This window comes from Jaculus jaculus, chromosome 2 (assembly GCF_020740685.1).
Source record: "Jaculus jaculus isolate mJacJac1 chromosome 2, mJacJac1.mat.Y.cur, whole genome shotgun sequence".
Lineage (NCBI taxonomy): Eukaryota > Metazoa > Chordata > Mammalia > Rodentia > Dipodidae > Jaculus > Jaculus jaculus.
This window is the reverse complement of record NC_059103.1, coordinates 10,191,368-10,211,254: the sequence shown is the minus strand read 5'-3', so window position 1 is coordinate 10,211,254 and position 19,887 is coordinate 10,191,368. Positions and strand designations below refer to the sequence as shown.

Below are 19,887 nucleotides of genomic sequence, written 5' to 3'. Positions count from 1 at the left end.
TGTTTCTCTTCTCTCTCTCTCTGCTTGCAAATAAATTTTAAAAAAAGAACCTTTTTTTTTTTTTTTTTTTTTTTAGGGCTGGAGAGATGACTTAGTGGTTAAGGAGCTTGCCTGCAAAGCCTAAGGACTCATGTTCAATTCTCCAGGTCCCCCAAAAGCCAGACGGTTATGCAAGCATGCAATGTCACACGTGCACACAAGGGGGCGCATGCGTCTGGAGTTCATTTGCAGCGGCTGTAGGTCCTGGTGTGCCCATTCTCTCTCTCAAATAAGTAAAAAAATATTTTTTTAAAAAAAACAAACTAGTTCTAGTGGAAAGTCAGTCTGAATCTAAATGGTCGCATGATTTTTTTTTTTTTCCCCGCTAAACTTAACCCACAGAGCTAATGAGAAAAAGATGGAAATAGAACCTAAGGCTTCTGTCTTTTTCAACTTTGGAAAGAAACATGAGCCCGGGGAGATGGTTCCACATGTAGGAGCACTTGTTATGCAAGTGTTCAGACCTGAGTTCAATCCCCAGCACCCGCTTAAATATCCAGGTGTGAGCAGAGCTGGTGGGTGACACACAACTTTAATACAAGCGCTCAAGAGGCCATCCTGGACTAGAATGAGTTCTAGGTCAGCCTGGAACAAACAAAAGACAAAAAAAAAAATGCCTATAACCCCAGCAAAGTGAAGGGGGGTTGGAAAGACCACTGGGGCTCACTGGTCAGCCAGCCTAACTGAAAAATGGGGGGCTCCAGGTTCAGTGAGAGACTCTACATCAGGGAACTAAGGCAGAAGATCAAGAGAGGACATTTGATGTCTTCCTCTCAACTCCCCTTGGATTTGCAACTGCACACACATGTGCATAACCACACACATGCATGTGTGCAAGAGAGAGAGAAAAAGAGAGATAAAAAGAAAACGCAAGTCTCTTTTTGTTTTGTTTTTTTTTTTGGAGGTGGGGTCTTGCTCTAACCCAGGCTGACCTGGAATTAGTCTTAGGCTGGCCTTGAACTGACAGTGATTGATCCTCCTACCTCAGCCTCCCGAGTGCTGGGATTAAAGTGTGCCACCATGTGAGAGAGACAGAGAGCACCAGGGTCTCTAACCACTGCAAATGAACTCCAGATGCATGTACCACTGTGCATCTGGCTTTACATGGGTACTGAGGAATCAAACTTGGGTCATCAGGCTTTGCAGGCAAGCGCCTTAACCACGGAGCTATCTCTCCAGCCGCAAACACGAGCTTTGCAAGATCAAGTAAGGAACTTGGCTCTCTTCCTGCCTCGTGTTGAGTGGGACCAGCAGGTGATGGTCAGAGATGGTACCCTTTTGGGGTACAGATTTTCTTCTCATTGTCTTGACACCCAGACCCCTCAGGACCTCAGTGCTGGAGGGAAGAGGAGTGAGGGTTTGGCATATGTGACCCAGAAGGCTGTAGGATGCAGTGACTGAAGAAACAAATGTCTGGAACCCATGAAAATTGTAACAAAGTTGCTCTGGTTGTTTTTAGTACTTACAAACATTTATGATCATACTTCCTCAGGAAAAACAAATCAGAACCCACAAAAATAAGAACTTTAATAACCTTAGATAAGCATAACATTACAAAGATAAATAGTATGGTTAAAAATGGAGACTTTCCATGAAGATGGGGTGCAACTGTTGTCAGACGGTGAAATGCAGTCTCGTGTGGAAGCGATCATCGATGGCCACAAAGCGGCCAGCGGGGTGCTGTCCTCGGTGCTGACCGTCGGTTGGCAGCACCTCTGACGGAAGCCTCCCAGGACCTCGCCTAACATCATGACACGCCCATTGGAGTTTCCAGCGTGTTTCTGCACGCACCCCCAGCATGCTGTCTCTTCTTCCGTGGGGAGCATGCGTCTTCTTTCTCAGCAAGTCTCTAGGGAGAGCTCTCCATAGGGAAATGTTCCATCAAGCTTGGCCCAGCTGGCTTCTCCTAACACCCCTAAGTCCACAGTCCATGTGAGTCTGTCTCTGTGTCAAGATTTACAACGCTGTCATGACCACTTGGGGTCTCTGAATTTGGATCTGAAAAGAGAGAATGGGGGAGGGTTAGGTCAAGGTCCGTGCTGGCTTAGGGAGACTTTCAGCTGGAACTTGCTGGAGTCCAATCATATCTCCCTTACCAGCCAAATAGGTTTGTAGTCAGCCTGTCTAGGGCATATTTGCCACAAGACTCTTTCTTTCTTTTTAAAAAATTTTTATTTATTTATTTATTTACAAGCAGAGACAGACAGACAAGCAGAGAGAGAACAGGGGTACCAGGGCCTCCAGCCACTGCAAACCAACCCCAGATGCATGCATCACTGTGCATCTGGCTTTACGTGAGTTCTGGGGAATCAAGCCCGGGCCATTAGGCTTTGCAAGAAAGGGCCTTTAACCATTAATCCATCTCTTCAATCCCTTCTTTTGTTTTTTTATTTTGAAAATATTTTATTTATTCATTTGAGGTGAGACAGACAGAAGTAGATATAGAGAGAGAGAAACAATGGACACACCAGGCGTCCAGCCACTGCAAACAAACTCCAGACGCATGCATCACCTTGTGCATCTGGCTTTATGTGGGTACTGGGGAATTGAACCTAGGTCTTTTGGCTTTGCTGACAAGCACCTTAACTGCTAAGCCATCTCTCTACCCCCCTTCTTTTTTTTTTTTAAGACAGAATCTTGTGTAGCCCAGGTTAGCCTCAAACTACATAGGCTGACCTTGAACTCCTGATCCTCCTGCCTTCACCTCTCAAGTGCTGGGGTTTTAGGTGTCTACCACTATGTCTGGTTATGCTGTGTTGAGGATGAAACCTAGGGCTTCATGCAGGCTAGCCAAGCCCTTTACCAACTGAGCTACAACCCCAGCAAGGAACTCTGATGTCAACAATTTTAAGAACTTGGTATTGCGCACTGTAACCCCAGTACTTGGGAGGCTGAAGCAGGAGGATCACTAGCTTGAGGCCAGCCTGGGTTAAATAGTGAGACTCTGTTTCAAAATACACCAGGAGCTGAGTGTATGGGTACACACTTTTAATCCCAGCGCTCAGGAGGCTCAGGTAGAAGGATCGCTGTGAGTTTGAGGACAGCCTAAGACTACATAGTGAATTCCAGGTTATCCTGGGCTAGAACAAGACACTACCTTGAGACAAAAACAACAATTAAAAAAAAAATTAGTGCTGGGGAGATGACTCAGTGGGTAAGAAAACTTGCTATACAAGCTGGGTGTGGTGGCATACACCTTTAATCCCAGTACTCGGGAGGCAGAGGTAGGAGACTACATAATGAATTCCAGGTCAGCCTACCTGGAAAAACAACAACAAAAACCAAACAAACAAAAAAAGAAAGCTTTTTATACAAACATGAAAACCCGAGTTTAGATCCCCAGCACTCACCTACAAAAGAAAAAGCCAGGCATGGCTACACATGACTATAACCCCAGTGCTTACTGGGTGGGGTGGGGTAGGGGGAGACAGGAGGGTCACTGGGACTCATGGCAGCCAGTCTGGCTGAAGTACTGTGAGCTCCAGGCTCAGTGAGAGGCCCTGCCTGGGAGACAAGTGGAAGAGCAATGGAGGTGGACACCAACATCCACCTCTGGTCTCCGCACATGCGTGTTCAGGTGTATGCATGCACATGCGCGCGCGCACACACACACACACACACACACACACACAGAAAATTGAAGTCACTAAATAAGTTGGGTATCAAGGGCATACCTAAAGTGTAGAAACAGGGGCTGGAGAGATGGCTTAGCGGTTAAGGTGCTTGCTTGTAAGGCCAAAGGACCTAGGTTCGATTCCCCAGTACCCTCATAAAGCCAGATGCACAAGGTGGCACATCCATCTGGAGTTCATTTGCAATGACTGGAGGCCCGGGCGTGCCCATTCTCTCTCTCTCTCTCTCTCTCTCTCTCTCTCTCTCTGCCTCTTTCTCACAAACAAACAAATAATAAAATATTTAAAGTGCAGAAAGAAGCAGCAGACCCTTATGAGTTCATAGAAGGAAGTTTCCACCTGCCCCCTCTCCTTTGACTCTTGTCCTCCTGAGGTATGCCCATTTCCCCCAGCGCAGTCCAGTGACCACTGCCTGAACCCAAAGCCCATTAACGTGGCTGTGCTTGCCCAAAAGTCCTACCATGCAGGAGGAGGATGGAAGACGGAGGGGAGCAGGAGGTGAGTAACACATCCGGGCCCTTCTTACCTTTCTCTCAGGGTCTATGTGCCTCAGGGAGGGCTGGAAGTTGCTGTACACAGAACCCAGGTGGACGTAGTCCTCTCGTTCTAAAGAGAACAGGTGGTGAGGAAGGGAAGCTTTGTCAATCTCTCCAGCCTCACCAGTACAGCGGAGGCCCATCCCACTCCCGTGAAAACCATGGAAAGTAGCCGGGTGTGGTGGCGCACGTCTTTAATCCCAGCACTTGCGAGGCAGAGGTAGGAGGATTGCTGTGACTTCAAGGCTAATTTCCAGGATAGCCTGGGTGTGGTGGTTTGAGTCAGGTGTCCTTCATAAACTTAGGTCTTCTGAATGTTAGGTTCCCAGCTGATGGAGATTTGGCAATTAATTCCTCCTGGAGGGAGTGTATTGTTGGGGGCAGGCTTATGGGCATTATAGCCAGTGTCCCCTTGCCAGTGTTTGGCACAACTCCTGTTGCTACTGTCCACCTTATGTTGGCCAGGGGGTGATGTCCACCCTCTGCTCATGCCATCGTTTTCCCCTGCCATCGTGCAGCTTCCCCCTCAAGCCTGTAAGCCAAAATAAACCTCTTTTTCCCAGAAGCTGCTCTTGGTTGGGTGATTTCTACCAGCAATGTGAACCTGACTGCAACAGTAAAGTGGTACTGAGGAGTGGGGTTGCTGCTAGACACCTGACTATGTGGCTTTGGCCTTTTGGAGCTGATTTTCAAGAGGAATGTGAAAGGATTTGAAACCTTGGCCTAAGAGATGCCTTGCAGTGCTGTAAGTACAGCTTGATGGACTATTCTGTGAAAGGTCTGAATGCAGTAAAAACTACGAACTGTGAGTTTGGATTATGAGGGTGAGAAAAAGCTTTACCTGGACTGGGCTAGCAGTTTATGTGAGAAGCTTTCTGTTTTGCCTGTGTCCTGAGAACTTGTGCAGAATTGCTTTGCATAGAAATGAACTGGTATGAGCAGAGGGATATGGCACAGAAAGAAAAATCTTTGGGTGAACTTTTGCCCATTTAGCTGCAATTGATAGATTACAACCTTTGAGATTGGGTCAGCTGACCTGCACTGGGCAACAGGAAGAATGTAGACTCTTTTGAAGGGGCCTGAGTGCTCAAGGAGTGTCCTGTTCTTCAAAGTCTGCCTTATTCCCTCCTGGATTAATAAATTGGCACCCTACCTGGTTAGTGGAGTATAAGAAATGAAGGATAGAGAAGGTCATTGAGTTTGCAACATGGTCTTGTGATTTGGAAATGGCCATGGGGAGTGTGAAGCAGGTTTGCTGGATGCCTGCATGGAGACCCCATGGGGCCATGAGGATGAACCGTGGGTTACAGTGAAGACCCAGTGGAGATGCCGGGACCATGAGATGGCTGCCAAGGAAAGCTGCCGGCCCTGATGAAGTTTTCCAGGACTGTGAGTAGCCTAGCTGAGGGGTGGAATTGAAACTCCAGAGACTTGTTGCTGGTTAGAATTAGTGGACTTGGAGATTTGTCATTGGCTAGTTGTTGGACTTGGAGTTACAGAGTTTGATGTTTGCCCTGTTTAAATCTTGTATTGGATGAATGTTTCTTTGCTATGTCCAATGCCATCTTTTGCAGCGTGAATGTTATTTCTGTGCCATTATGAGTTTGGGGGGGGGACTTTTTGATATTATGGCTCAGTTAGAAGATCTTGGACTATGGGGAAGTATGAACATCATTGGACTTGGTAAAAACTATGGGGACTTTTAAAGTTGGATGAATGCATTGCATTTTATGTCATGTATGGTTATCAGTTTATGGGGACCAGGGGCAGAATGTGGTGGTTTGATTCAGGTGTCCCTCATAAACTTAGGTGTTCTGAATGCTAGGTTCCCAGCTGATAGAGATTTGGGAATTAACGCCTCCTGGAGGCAGTGTATTGTTGGGGGCGGGCTTATGGGTGTTATAGCCAGTTTCCCCTTGCCAGTGTTTGGCGCACTCTCCTGTTGCTGTGTCCACCTGATGTTGGCCAGGGGGTGATGTCCACCCTCTGCTCATGCTATCGTTTTCCTCTGCCATCGTGGAGCTTCCCCTTGAGCCCGTAAGCCCAAATAAACCTCTTTTTCTCACAAGCTGCTCTTGGTTGGGTGATTTCTACCAGCTATGTGAACCTGACGGCAACACTGGGCTAGAGTGAAACCCTACCTTGAAAAAACAAAAACAGAAAAACAAAAATCATGGAAGGAATAGCAGAGAGCCCAAATGAGTCCAACCCCAAGCTTTCTGGCTTTATATGGGTCCTAGGGAATTGAGCCTGGGCTGGTAGGCTTTACAAGCAAGTGCCCTTAACAATTGAGCAATCTCCTCAGCCCAATTTGATTTTCTTTTCTTCTCTCTCTCTCTCTCTTTCTTTTTTGTGTTTTTTCCAGGTAGAGGCTCACTCTAGCCCAGGCTGATCTGGAATTCACTGTATAGTCTCAGGATGGTCTGCCCCTCAAGACAATCCTCCTACCTCTGCCTCCGGAGTGCTGGGATTAAAGGTGTGCGCCACCATGCCAGGCCCCATTTTGATTTTCTTACTTGAGTCCTAAGTTCTTTAGAAATTTAAGAAGCCTTTTCCTCAAAGATACAGGATTTTTTTTTTTTGCTTACATTTTTCTGACATATCTCACCTATTTCTGTTCTTGATATTTAATTTATTCACTCTGTGGCTGGGTAATCTAGTCTGATTTAAATACGCTTTTGAGAACTTACAGAGAATCTCAACGTGTGTGTGTGTGTGTGTGTGTGTGTGTGTGTGTGTGTGCGCGCGCGCGCACGTTGTGTGCACATGGATGAAGTCAGAGGAGAATGTCAGGTATCCTTCCTCAATTGCTCATCCACGTAATTTTTTTCTTTTTTTTGTTTTTTGACGTAGGGTCTCACTTTGGCTGACCTGGAATTAACTCTGTAGGCTCAGGGTGGCCTTGAACTCTCTACGATCCTCCTACCTCTGCCTCCTGAGTGCTGGGATTAAAGGCATGTACCACCATACCAGGCAATTTCTTGAGACAGAGTCTCTCTGAATGGGGAGCTGAGGTTTTTATGAGTCCCAGCAATTCTCCAGTCTCTGCTCCACACAGGACTGGGGTTACAAATGTATGTGGCTGTGCCCAGCTCTTTATGTGGGTCCTGGGGAATCAGACGCAGATGTGATGCCCACATTATGCCCTCTCAGGATGCCACAGGAGCCAGAGGTAGAAGGAAAGTTCTGAATGCCATACCCAAGGGTTTGGAGATGGGGACTACTTACTTCCTTGCATGTTTTTTGTTTGTTTGTTTGTTTTGTTTTTTCGAGGTAGGGTCTCACTCTAGCTCAGGCTGACCTGGAATTAACTATGTAGTCTCAGGGTGGCCTCGAACTCACGGCGATCCTCCTACCTCTGCCTCCCGAGTGCTGGGATTAAAGGCGTGCGCCACCACGCCCGGTGTGCCCTGAATGTTTTTCGTGTGTGGATGTGTGGCCGTGTGCACGTGTGTGTGTGTGCAAATGTATGCACACACGCAGAGGTCAGGGGAAGACACCGGGCCTTCTCCTTCTCTGTCCTTCCATTCTGCGTCCCTGACACAGAGTCTCTCACTGAACCTGGAGATTTTGTTTTCCAGTAAGGCTGGCTGACCAGGGAGCCCCAGTGATCCCCCCATACCGTCTCCACTCTCACACCCCACCTCAGCACTGGGCTTCCAGGCATGTGTGTCTGTGGTTGGCTTTTGACATGCGTGTAGGGGATCGTGTCCTCACGTGTGTCAGCGAATGCTCTTACCCCCAAGCCACCTCCCCAGCTCCCTTTCCCGCTCTGAGCACCAGCGTTTTCTCGTGGGTCTCCCGTGTTTCCCACCCCAACCCCCAAATCCCCGTGAGACATTCTGAGCCCAGCAGGGATTGCCAGTACCTTCACGAACATCAAAGCCGACGTTGCGGAAGGTTCCAGGGGTTGCTCTGCCTTCCTCTTCATGCCAATTGTACAGGTGAGACACTCTGGCCTTTTGCCTGTTAACAGGAAACACCGGGGAGACCCCGTTGAGGTCAAAGAACAGTGACAAGAACACAGGATGATGAGCTATGATCTCTGTTTCCAGCAACCCGCCTCAAGGGTGGAGAGGGTGGAGATGGAGGGAAGGATTTGGGGGAAAAGGAGGCATTGGAGGAAAGCAAGAGGAGACAGAGCCAGCGACTTACCTTTCTACCTCTCTCCGGTAGTGGATGGAGAGGACCAGGAAGATAACAAGGATTACAAGCAGCAGGGCGATTCCGGCTCCCCCGAGCCCATAAACCAGGCTCTTCTGGATGCCCCGGTTACAGGATTCCCCGCTGTACCAGTGAGTGTCTGTGGACAGGCAGCTGAGAGGGGACAGAGGGGACAGAACCGGCAGCTGAGCCCTGGGCGCACAGGTATCTAAGGAGAAGGGAAAGCACCCCCCTCCACCCCCGGACCTTAGCTTGGTCCTACCATGAGCCCAATGCCAACTGTGGGCCTTAGGGGGTATGTGTTTGTTTGGTTTTCGAGGTAGGATCGCATTCTAGCCCAGACTGACCTGGAACTCACTCTGTAGTCCCAGGCTGGCCTCGAACTCACAGCAACCCTCTTACCTCTGCCTCTCCAGTGCTAGGATTGAAGGCGTGCCCTGCTGCTTTGGGCTTAGATGTTTGCTTCCAATAGTAACCCAAGGCTTAGGATAGCTGGCTCATTCCTGAGACTTCCCTGGGCGGCCCCCAAAGCTGGTCTTTCCATCTGCCCATCCTCTACCCTTGCTTTTAGGTCCCTCCACCTTCAAACCCATTCCCTCAAGGCTCCATGCTTTTGAGAGACCATGGCCTTGTCCTCCAGGTAATCATTTGGGTGACATCTTAAAGGACAGGGGCCGGGCTGGGGGCAAAGGGAGACACTCACAGGCACCGGGGGCCACTTTGCCTCAGCTCACATGTGCCGTAGTGGCAGTTCTTGGAGGCCTTGAAGCCGGCCTTACAAGGTGAGACACAGTTGTATTTGCCGTCCTTGTACTCCACGGTGAAGAAGTCTGCGTACTCTCCTCCCGCCTTCCGGCACTCCTCTGAGGGGACACACGACCGCTCCGGTGACCCCGAGGCTAAGGCCCCCGCCTGATCTCCCTGTGCTCCGTCCCTCCGTCTCCCCCCGCCTCGCCCCAGAGCCGCTTGGCATCTCTTACCGTTAGGGTCATAGCTGGTGATTGAAATGGGTTCCACCTTGGTGGCAGTCGAGTTGAAGCACAACAGCTCTGTGAGGGAGACACACAAAACTCACTTAGCGTCTTCAGGCGGCTGAGGCAGGTGTGAGAGGTCCGGGCTGGAGAGGTGGCTCGGTGGGGAAGGAACGTGCCTTACAAAGCCCGAGGAACCAGGCTTGATTCCCCAGGAACGGAAGAAAAAGAAATGGAAATTGTACAGCCTTCACTCCAAGCCTAAGGGTCAGAAAACCCAAGTCCAGCTGGGCGTGGTGGTGCACGCCTGTAATCCCAGCACTCAAGAAGGCTGAGGTAGGAGGATCGCAGTATGAGGCCACCCTGGGCTACAGAGTGAGTTCCAGGTCAGCCTGGGCTAAAGTGAGACTATGCATTAAAAAGAAAAAAATGAGGGCGGGAGAGATGGCTTAGCGGTTAAGGCACTTGCCTACAAAGTCAAAGGAACCAGGTTTGATTCCCCAAGACCCACATAAGCCCACTACACAAGGTGGTTCGTGCATCTGCAGTTTGTTTGCAGTGGCTAGAGGCCCTGGTGGGCCCCTTCTCTCTTTCTCTCCTCCCCACCCCTCCCCCCAAAAAAATTGAAATGAAGGCTGGTCCTGGTGGCACACGCCTTTAATCCCAGCATTCGGCAAGAGGGATCGCCGTGAGTTCAAGGCCACCCTGAGACTGCAGAGTGAATTCCAGGTCAGCCTGGGCTAGAGAGAGACCCTACCACGAAAAACCTAAAATTTAAAAAAAAAAATTTTTTTTGAAATGTCCCCGACAGGCTCATATGTCTGCACACGTGGTTTCCACTTGGTGGCGCTGTTTTGGGAGGTTGCGGAACCCTTTGGACTTGGGCCCCAGAGAGCGGATACAGGGGTGGGTCTTGAGGGTTTGAGGCAACTCCACTGCCTGAGCTTTCTGTGGTGGGTCAACCAATGCCGCATGACCAGCAGCTGGTGCGCAAGGCTCTCTGCAGCCATGTCGCTGTGCCCAGATGTGTGTGAGCCAAGGTAAATCCTTCACAGTGGCGGAAGAATAAGCAATACGGATGCAGAAGTAGGAGACTGGTTCGTCAGCCCTCCTCTGCACCTTCTAAAGGTCACGGGACCCCTTGCATTCTGTCCCCCCACCCTCTGCCACCATCACTCCCTTCACAAGAGCCTGTAATAGGGCTGGGGAGATTGCTCAGTGGTTAAGGCGCTAGCTTGCAATGCCTGATACCCCAGGTTCGATTCCCAGTACCCACGTAAGCCCGATGCACAAGGTGATTTGTGCATCTGCAGTTTGTTTGCAGTGGCTAGAGGCCCTGGTGACCCACTCTCTCTCTCTCTCTCTCTCTCTCTCTCTCTTCTGCCTTCCCTTTCTATCTTTCTCTTTGTGTTTGCAAATAAATAAATAGTATTTTTTAAAAGGAAACAAAAAAGGGGGGAGGGGAGCCAGGCATGGTGGTACACGCCTTTCATCCCAGCACTCGGGAGGCAGAGGTAGGAGGATCACCGTGAGTTCGAGGCCACCCTGAGACTACATAGTGAATTCCAGGTCAGCCTGAGCTAGAGCGGGACCCTACCGCAAAAAAACAAAAAAATAAAAAGCCGGGCGTGGTGGCGCACGCCTTTAATCCCAGCACTCGGGAGGCAGAGGTAGGAGGATCGCCGTGAGTTCAAGGCCACCCTGAGACTACAGAGTTAATTCCAGGTCAGCCTGGACCAGAGTGAGACCCTACCTTGAAAAACCAAAAATAAAATAAAATAAAAAAAACAAAAAAATAAAAATAAAAATAATTAAATTAAATTTAAAAAATAAAAAAGAAGAAAATCCTGTAATAGCTCAGGTTAATTCTGGCTTGCCAGCCTGCCCTGAATCTCTCAGTACAGGAGCTCTGCAGGACTTCCCCTACCTCTCTACCTGCTTTTGCCAGCTCCCATCCATCTAAGGCTGTCTTGGAAGGTGCCAGAATGACTGACAAGTGCCAGGACTGGTATCTGGATCGCAGTTTCTCACAGTCTCCCCTCCTTCACCCCAAGGACAAAATGCAGTGGGAAGGGGGAGATGAGAGACCCCCCTGAACCCACCGGTACCGCCTCTCCCATTGTAATTTACCTGAACAGTTGCCAACGTTGCCTATTTGCTGTTGGGTTGCATTCTCGATTTTTTCCTTCAACTTGGTACTGACATTTTGAAATGTGTCTTCATATCCTGGGGTGTAGTTGGCCTTCAGGATGACTTCATAATCCACCACTATGCTGCCACGGCTGGAGGAAGAGGGATGAGCATCAATGTACGGTCCTCTCTGGTACACCCATCTTTACCACCCATGTGTACGCAGACTGCCACCTGCACACCTGGGAAGGGTTCTCAGTGGGAATGTTTGAGGCCAGCCTGGAATACAGATCAAGGACGGGAGGGAGGATGGCGAGGGAGGGAGGGAGGAAGGGAAAGGAAGAGATTTGGACGGAGGGACAGCTAAGATACGCACACAGGAAAAAACGCCACTTGAGGATACAGCAAAAAAAGACACCATCCTTAATCTCCATTATCCAGGCGCCGTAACTGTGAGCTTATAACAGCTTTCTGGAGTTCAGACTGCATCGCACCAGCCTTGGTGCTCCTGCATAGCTCCCCTACGCAGCCCAGTGATAACAGCCTTCCTACTTATGACTTCCTCCCACTCCAAATGCTCTCTTAATACACATACATATATATTTGAGAGAGAAAGAGGCAGAGTGAGAGAGAGGGAGGGAGAGAATGCGCGCACCAGGGCCTCCAGCCACTGCAAACAAACTCCAGACGCATGCCCTTGTGCATCTGGCTTATGTGGGTCCTGGGGAATTGAACCGGGGTCCTTTGGCTTTGCAGGCAAATGCCTTAACCGCTAAGCCATCTCTCCAGCACCCCCATACACAAAGGCTCTCTTCTGACAAACCCCAAATACTTACCTCAACTTTCTGATGATAACTCCCTCATATTCAGGGATACCAGCGTAAATCTTGTTCATCTGAAAGGCAAGGGGCCATTGTGTCACCCCAGTCCCTGTCCCCATCTCCTAGTGACACTGAGACCCAACAGAAAAGCCCCTCCTCAGAGACCAGCCTCACCTTGTGCGGCCAGAAACCCCCAAGCAGACCTTGCAGCCTCATCTTGTTTTTTTTTTTTTTTTGTTTTTTTTTAAGTTTTCAAGGTAGGGTTTCACTCAAGCCAAGGCTGACCTGTAATTCACTATGGAGTCTCAGGGTGGTCTCGAATTTATGGAGACCCTCCTACCTCTGCCTCCCGAGTGCTGGGATTGAAGGTGTGCGCCACCACGCCCAGCATGCCTCATCCTTTCATTTCCCCCAGGAAACCTTGAGAATGTGGGGGAGTTGAGAAACCCACAGTCCAATATATCAAATGAGCCCCAGCTGCATTCCTTTTTTATTTCTTTCTTTTTTTTGGGGGGGGAGGGGATTTAGAGGTAGGGTCTCACTGTAGCCCAGGCTGACCATTAACTCACTATGTAGTCTTAGGGTGGCCTGGAACACTCGGCGATCACCCTACGTCTGCCTCCTGAGTGCTGGGATTAAAAGCCACCACGCCCAGCCCCAGCTGCTTTGTTGACCCCTCTAGACTCCTCCCTGGGAGAGAACCACCCGCTCTCAGGCTTTCCCAGGTCTACCTGCTCTGTGAATATTCTACTGAAATTCTTGAATTTCTCGGAATCCCGGTCCTGTAGGTCATTGCTGTATTCCTCACTGGTGACCGTCACACTCACTTCAACAGAGGCGGAGACTGTCTGCTCTAAAGGGGACAGACAGAAGCACCGCCCAGTGCATGAGACCCTTAGCAAGGAGATCTGCACCCCCAGCAACCGCCCCACCCTGGATGCTGTGTCCTCCGCAGGAAGGAGACAGCCTACTGGGTTTCTCAGGCTTACAGATGGCGTCCAATGGGTCCTTAATTTTCTTAGGCAATTCCACACTATTGCTTTCTGTTCTTATCACAGGAAAGCGCCCCTGGGATTAAAATGGCTTTACTTCCTGATTGAGTCCATTATACACTGAACATGTCGCAATCTAAAATATATTTGGTGATGTGTGTGGGGTATGCATGTGTCTGTATGTGTACTCGTGTGTGTATGGGCGCACATGACTGTGTACATGTGTGTGGAGACCAGAGGCCAACATTGGGTGTCTTCTCCACTTGCTCTCTACCTTATACTTAAAAAGCTTAATTATTAGTTTTTATTAACAACTTTGGTGATTGTAAGCCATATCCCATGGTAATGCCCTCCCTCCCCCTCATTTCCCCCTTTGAAACTCCGCTCTCCATCACATCCCCTCCCCCCTCACTCAGTGTCTCTTTTATTTTGATTCTACCTTATCTTTGAGACAGGTTCGCACACAGAACCTAAAGCTCATTCACACCACCACACTCAGCTTTTGCCTAAGTACTTGGGGGCTGGAGAGATGGCTTAGCAGTTAAGGTGCTTGGCTGCAAAGCCTAAGGATCCAGGTTCGATTCTCCAGTACTCACATAAGGCAGATGCACAAGGTGGTACATGCGTCTGCAGTTTGTTTGCAGTGGCTGGAGGCCCTGGTGTACTCATCCTCTCTCTCTCTCTCTCTCTCTCTCTCTCAATAAATAAATAAATAATACATAAGTACTTGGGATCTGAACTCGGGTCTTTGTGTGGTGAGTGCTTCATCCATGGGGCCATTTCCTCAGTCACTAAAAGTGTGTTTTATCTGGCCAGGGCGGTTTGGGGGGGATGTATTTAGTAGAGGGCTTGCCTAGTGTGCACGAGGCTCGGGGTTTGATCCTTAGAATCAATAAAATAAATAACAAGATGCATTTTCTCCACCCTTGTTCAGAAGCACAGTCCACTGCAGTCGATGGGCCAGTGGCTACATTCCATGATCATGTTGCTGAGCACGGGAGCTCTACAGCTCACTGTGAGAAAGCACAGTTCCACATAACACTAGCCCAGGAAAACACTCTCACACCAGAATTCAAAGTCTGCTTTGCACTGAATGCACAGCACTTTTGCCCCATGGTAAAGCTGAAAAAAATTTTAAGTCAAACATGAGAAGTTGGAGACCATCTATACTCCCCCCCCCACCTTTGGAGACAGGGGTTTGCTATGCAGCACAGACTGACCTCGAACTCCTGATCTGCCAACCCCTGCCTAGGCCTTTCAGGGTTACAGGTGTGGGCCACCACGCCTAGCCTTGTAGTCCACTTAAGTGCATTTTGTGGTAAAGTGTGCCGCAGGGTGTGCCTGTGGAAGTGAGAGGGCGACCTTGGTGTGTTGGTTCTCCAATCTGGTTCAAGACAGGGTCTCTTTTGGGAAGGCCAGACTGGCGGGCCTGTGCGTTCTGGCGTTTTCTTGATTCTGCCTCCCACAGCTATAGGTACATTGGGATGTGGGCACACTGTGCTATCTCCCCAGCCAAAGGTGTGTTTTTTTTTTAATTACTATTATTCATTTTAAAATGTTTTAAACTGCATTACTATGTAAAAACAAAATCTAGCCTAGAAAAGACGTGGGGAGGGTTACCAGCCCGGTGAGGACTTGCGGGCTTGGTGCTGGGGGAGAGAACTTGGAGTTCTCACTTCACTTGCCTATCTCTTTTCTTTTCTTTTTAAGAATAAAGATTTTTAGGCCGGGCGTGGTGGCGCACGCCTTTAATCCCAGCACTCGGGAGGCAGAGGTAGGAGGATCGCCGAGAGTTCGAGGCCACCCTGAGACTCCATAGTGAATTCCAGGTCAGCCTGAGCCAGAGTGAGACCCTACCTCAAAAAACCAAAAATAGGGCTGGAGAGATGGCTTAGCGGTTAAGCGCTTGCCTGTGAAGCCTAAGGACCCCGGTTCGAGGCTCGGTTCCCCAGGTCCCACGTTAGCCAGATGCACAAGGGGGCGCACGCGTCTGGAGTTCGTTTGCAGAGGCTGGAAGCCCTGGCGCGCCCATTCTCTCTCTCTCCCTCTATCTGTCTTTCTCTCTGTGCCTGTCGCTCTCAAATAAATAAATAAAAATTAAAAAAAAAAGGAAAAAAAAAAACCAAAAATAAATTAATTAATTAATTAATAAAGATTTTTATTAAGCATTGTAAGTTGCATTCAATAGCCTCCAGATACGCCACACCACAATCCATCGACAGTCAATCAGACCCAACAGCAGTTCATTCTTCACAATCCACGAGTTAGGGCAGAGCTCCCTTCAACTTACTGGAAGATCCTGCTTAGCTCTTGCGGGCAGCGGGGTGGGGAATTGTACCTCACTTCTGATCACTAATGTCTATCTCTTTTCTTATTTATTTATTTATTTTTCTAAGGTAGGGTTGCCCTCTAGCCCAGGCTGACCTGGAATTCACTTTGTAGTCCCACGTTGGCCTCAAACTCATGGCGATACTCCTACCTCTGTCTCCCAAGTGCTGGGATTAAAGGTGTGCACTGGGTTTTTCCTTTTTGTTTTTTTTTTAATTTGGTATGTGAGTGTGAATTTGGGTGCATGAGTCACAGTGCACATGTGGAGGTCAGAGCACAACTCCCAGGGGCCCTTGCCTTTGACCTCGTTTGAGGTAAGATCTCTCAGAAGAGCTGGTCCACGAGCTTCTAGGACACTCTCCTGTCTCTGTCTTGCCATGACTTCAAGCTTTTATGTGGTAGTGGCGGTCTGAGCTCAGACACGCATGCATCTGTGACAAGAGCTTTTATGTGGTAGTGGGGATCTGAGCTCAGACACGCATGCATCTGTGACAAGGGCTTTTATGTGGTAGTGGGGATCTGAGCTCAGACACCCATGCATCTGTGACAAGGGCTTTTATGTGGTAGTGGGGGTCTGAGCTCAGACACGCATGCATCTGTGACAAGAGCTTTTATGTGGTAGTGGGGATCTGAGCTCAGACACGCATGCATCTGTGACAAGGGCTTTTATGTGGTAGTGGGGATCTGAGCTCAGACACCCATGCATCTGTGACAAGGGCTTTTATGTGGTAGTGGGGGTCTGAGCTCAGACACGCATGCATCTGTGACAAGGGCTTTTATGTGGTAGTGGGGATCTGAGCTCAGACACGCATGCATCTGTGACAAGGGCTTTTACCTGCAGTACCACTCTCCAGCCCCTGTTGTTTTATTTCATTTTTCACTCACCGATCTCAAGGCTTTCAACCACGGTCTCACACCTTGGCCCATAGTAGAGGCTGGGGCATATACATTTGACCCCATCCCAGGTGCCTCCATTCTGACAGCGGATCACGGCCTTCTCACACAGCTCTCCTGTGAAGCCAGTGGGGCACTGACAGGCATTTCCTGTCCACACCCCTCCATTGAGGCACTTCTCTGAAAAAGACAGGCCAAGGTCAAACATATATTTGCATAGCATGCTACAGCGTGACATGCGCGCCCCAAAACACCAGTTTTTCTCTTCCTTTTCTTTCTTTTCCTTCTACCCATCTTCCTTTGTTCCTCACTTCTTCACTTCCTTTCTTTTATTCTTCTTCTTCCTCCTCGCTCTCTCCTTGCAAATATATAATTTATTTCTTTGGATTTTTTTTTAACTTATGGAGATTTCTTATTTATTGATTGATTTTTATTATTTACTTATTTGACAGAGAAACAGGGAGGGGGAGAAAGAAAAGAGGGAAAGACAGAGAGAGAAAGATTGAGAATGGGTGCGCCAAAGCCTCCAAACACTGCAAACAAACTCCAGATGTGTGTGCCCCCTTGTGCATCTGGCTAACGTGAGTCCTGGGGAATCAAACCTGGGTCCTTTGGTTTTGCAGACAAACACCTTAACCGCTAAGCCATCCCCCAGCCTTTCTTTGGTGTTTTTGAGGTAAGGTCTAACTCTCATCGAGGCTGACGAGGAATTGACTGTAGTTTGAGGTTGGTCTCGAACTCACAGATATCGACATACCTCTGTCTCCTGGGTGTTGGGATTAAAGGTGTGCACCACCACACCAAGTTATATACATTTTTGTGAAATACATATAAATAGATCTGAGGACTTAGCTGAATCATAGTACTTGTCTGCCAAGCAAAGGCTCAAGATTCAATTCAAACATAAAAGAAAGCAGGAGTGGAGAAAGACATAAAAACTGACAGCCAAAGACACAGAGAAGGACAGGAGACAGACACACAAATGGAGAGTGAGAGAGGGGAAGAGAATAATTGATTACTTGGTGTAGTTGCTGGAACTGTGGGAGCTGAAGAGGTCTTCAGTGATGTTGAGGTGACAGTAGTGGCTGCGGTGGAGGTGAACCTGGGAGTGGTGGTGAGAAGAGTGCTCCAGGCTGTAGAGGTACTGGTAGGAGTGGTGGTTTCAGGGGTGCTCACAGGAGAGGTGGATTCAGTGGAGGTCACAAGAGTGGTGGTATCAGGGGTGCTCACAGGAGTGGTGGTTTCAGGGGTGCTCACAGGAGTGGAGGATTCAGTCGAGGTCACAGGAGTGGTGGTTTCAGGGGTGCTCACAGGTGTGCTGGATTCAGTCGAGGTCACAGGAGTGGTGGTTTCAGGGGTGCTCACAGGAGTGGTGGTTTCAGGGGTGCTCACAGGAGTGGAGGATTCAGTCGAGGTCACAGGAGTGGTGGTTTCAGGGGTGCTCACAGGAGTGGAGGATTCAGTCGAGATCACAGGAGTCGTGGTTTCAGGGGTGCTCACAGGAGTGGTGGATTCAGTCGAGGTCACAGGAGTGGTGGTTTCAGGGGTGCTCACAGGAGTGGTGGATTCAGTCGAGGTCACAGGAGTGGTGGTTTCAGGGGTGCTCACAGGAGAGGTGGATTCAGTCGAGGTCACAGGAGTGGTGGTTTCAGGGGTGCTCACAGGAGAGGTGGATTCAGTGGAGGTCACAGGAGTGGTGGTTTCAGGGGTGCTCACAGGAGTGCTGGATTCAGTCGAGGTCACAGGAGTGGTGGTTTCAGGGGTGCTCACAGGTGTACTGGATTCAGTGGAGGTCACAGGAGTGGTGGTTTCAGGGGTGCTCACATGAGTGGTGGATTCCGTCGAGGTCACTGGAGTGGTGGTTTCAGGGGTGCTCACAGGAGTGCTGGATTCAGTAGAGGTCACAGGAGTGGTGGTTTCAGGGGTGCTTACAGGAGTGGTGGTTTCAGAGGTGCTCACAGGAGTGGTGGTTTCAGGTGTGCTCACAGGAGTGGAGGATTCAGTCGAGGTCACAGGAGTGGTGGTTTCAGGGGTGCTTACAGGAGTGGTGGTTTCAGGGGTGCTCACAGGAGTGGTGGTTTCAAGTGTGCTCACAAGAGTGGTGGATTCAGTCGAGGTCACAGGAGTGGTGGTTTCAGGGGTGCTTACAGGAGTGGTGGTTTCAGGGGTGCTCACAGGAGTGGTGGTTTCAGGGGTGCTCACAGGAGTGGTGGTTTCAGGTGTGCTCACAGGAGTGGTGGTTTCAGGGGAGCTCACAGGAGTGCTGGATTCAGTCGAGGTCACAGGAGTGGTGGTTTCAGGGGTGCTTACAGGAGTGGTGGTTTCAGGGGTGCTCACAGGAGTGGAGGATTCAGTCGAGGTCACAGGAGTGGTGGTTTCAGGTGTGCTCACAGGAGTGGTGGATTCAGTCGAGGTCACAGGAGTGGTGGTTTCAGGGGTGCTCACAGGAGTGGTGGATTCAGTCGAGGTCACAGGAGTGGTGGTTTCAGGGGTGCTCACAGGAGAGGTGGATTCAGTCGAGGTCACAGGAGTGGTGGTTTCAGGGGTGCTCACAGGAGAGGTGGATTCAGTGGAGGTCACAGGAGTGGTGGTTTCAGGGGTGCTCACAGGAGTGCTGGATTCAGTCGAGGTCACAGGAGTGGTGGTTTCAGGGGTGCTCACAGGTGTACTGGATTCAGTCGAGGTCACAGGAGTGGTGGTTTCAGGGGTGCTCACAGGAGTGGTGGATTGAGTGGAGGTCACAGGAGTGGTGGTTTCAGGGGTGCTCACAGGTGTACTGGATTCAGTCGAGGTCACAGGAGTGGTGGTTTCAGGGGTGCTCACAGGAGTGGTGGATTGAGTGGAGGTCACAGGAGTGGTGGTTTCAGGGGTGCTCACAGGAGTGGAGGATTCAGTCGAGGTCACAGGAGTGGTGGTTTCAGGGGTGCTCACAGGTGTGCTGGATTCAGTCGAGGTCACAGGAGTGGTGGTTTCAGGGGTGCTCACAGGAGTGGTGGATTCCGTCGAGGTCACTGGAGTGGTGGTTTCAGGGGTGCTCACAGGAGTGGTGGATTCCGTCGAGGTCACAGGAGTGGTGGTTTCAGGGGTGCTCACAGGTGTGCTGGATTCAGTCGAGGTCACAGGAGTGGTGGTTTCAGGGGTGCTCACAGGAGTGGTGGATTCAGTCGAGGTCACAGGAGTGGTTGTTTCAGGGGTGCTCACAGGAGTGGTGGATTCAGTCGAGGTCACAGGAGTGGTGGTTTCAGGGGTGCTCACAGGTGTGCTGGATTCAGTCGAGGTCACAGGAGTGGTGGTTTCAGGGGTGCTCACAGGAGTGGTGGATTCCGTCGAGGTCACAGGAGTGGTGGTTTCAGGGGTGCTCACAGGAGTGGTGGTTTCAG

General features: G+C 49.8%; 1 protein-coding gene across 1 annotated transcript in view; it reads right to left on the bottom strand.

Moving 5' to 3' along the window:
* Positions 1-1,995: 1,995 nt before the first annotated feature.
* Muc17 (mucin 17, cell surface associated) overlaps positions 1,996-19,887 on the bottom strand; it is a 53,635-nt gene continuing 35,743 nt past the window's right edge. Inside the window, exons 3-12 of the mRNA XM_045142857.1 lie at positions 16,499-16,687; positions 13,025-13,146; positions 12,309-12,367; positions 11,473-11,624; positions 9,352-9,420; positions 9,075-9,234; positions 8,363-8,524; positions 8,076-8,173; positions 4,198-4,277; positions 1,996-2,037 (exon numbers count right to left, since the gene is read on the bottom strand). Of these exons, the coding sequence (XP_044998792.1) occupies positions 1,996-2,037; positions 4,198-4,277; positions 8,076-8,173; positions 8,363-8,524; positions 9,075-9,234; positions 9,352-9,420; positions 11,473-11,624; positions 12,309-12,367; positions 13,025-13,146; positions 16,499-16,687 (1,133 nt within the window). The remainder of the gene's footprint in view (positions 2,038-4,197; positions 4,278-8,075; positions 8,174-8,362; positions 8,525-9,074; positions 9,235-9,351; positions 9,421-11,472; positions 11,625-12,308; positions 12,368-13,024; positions 13,147-16,498; positions 16,688-19,887) is intronic.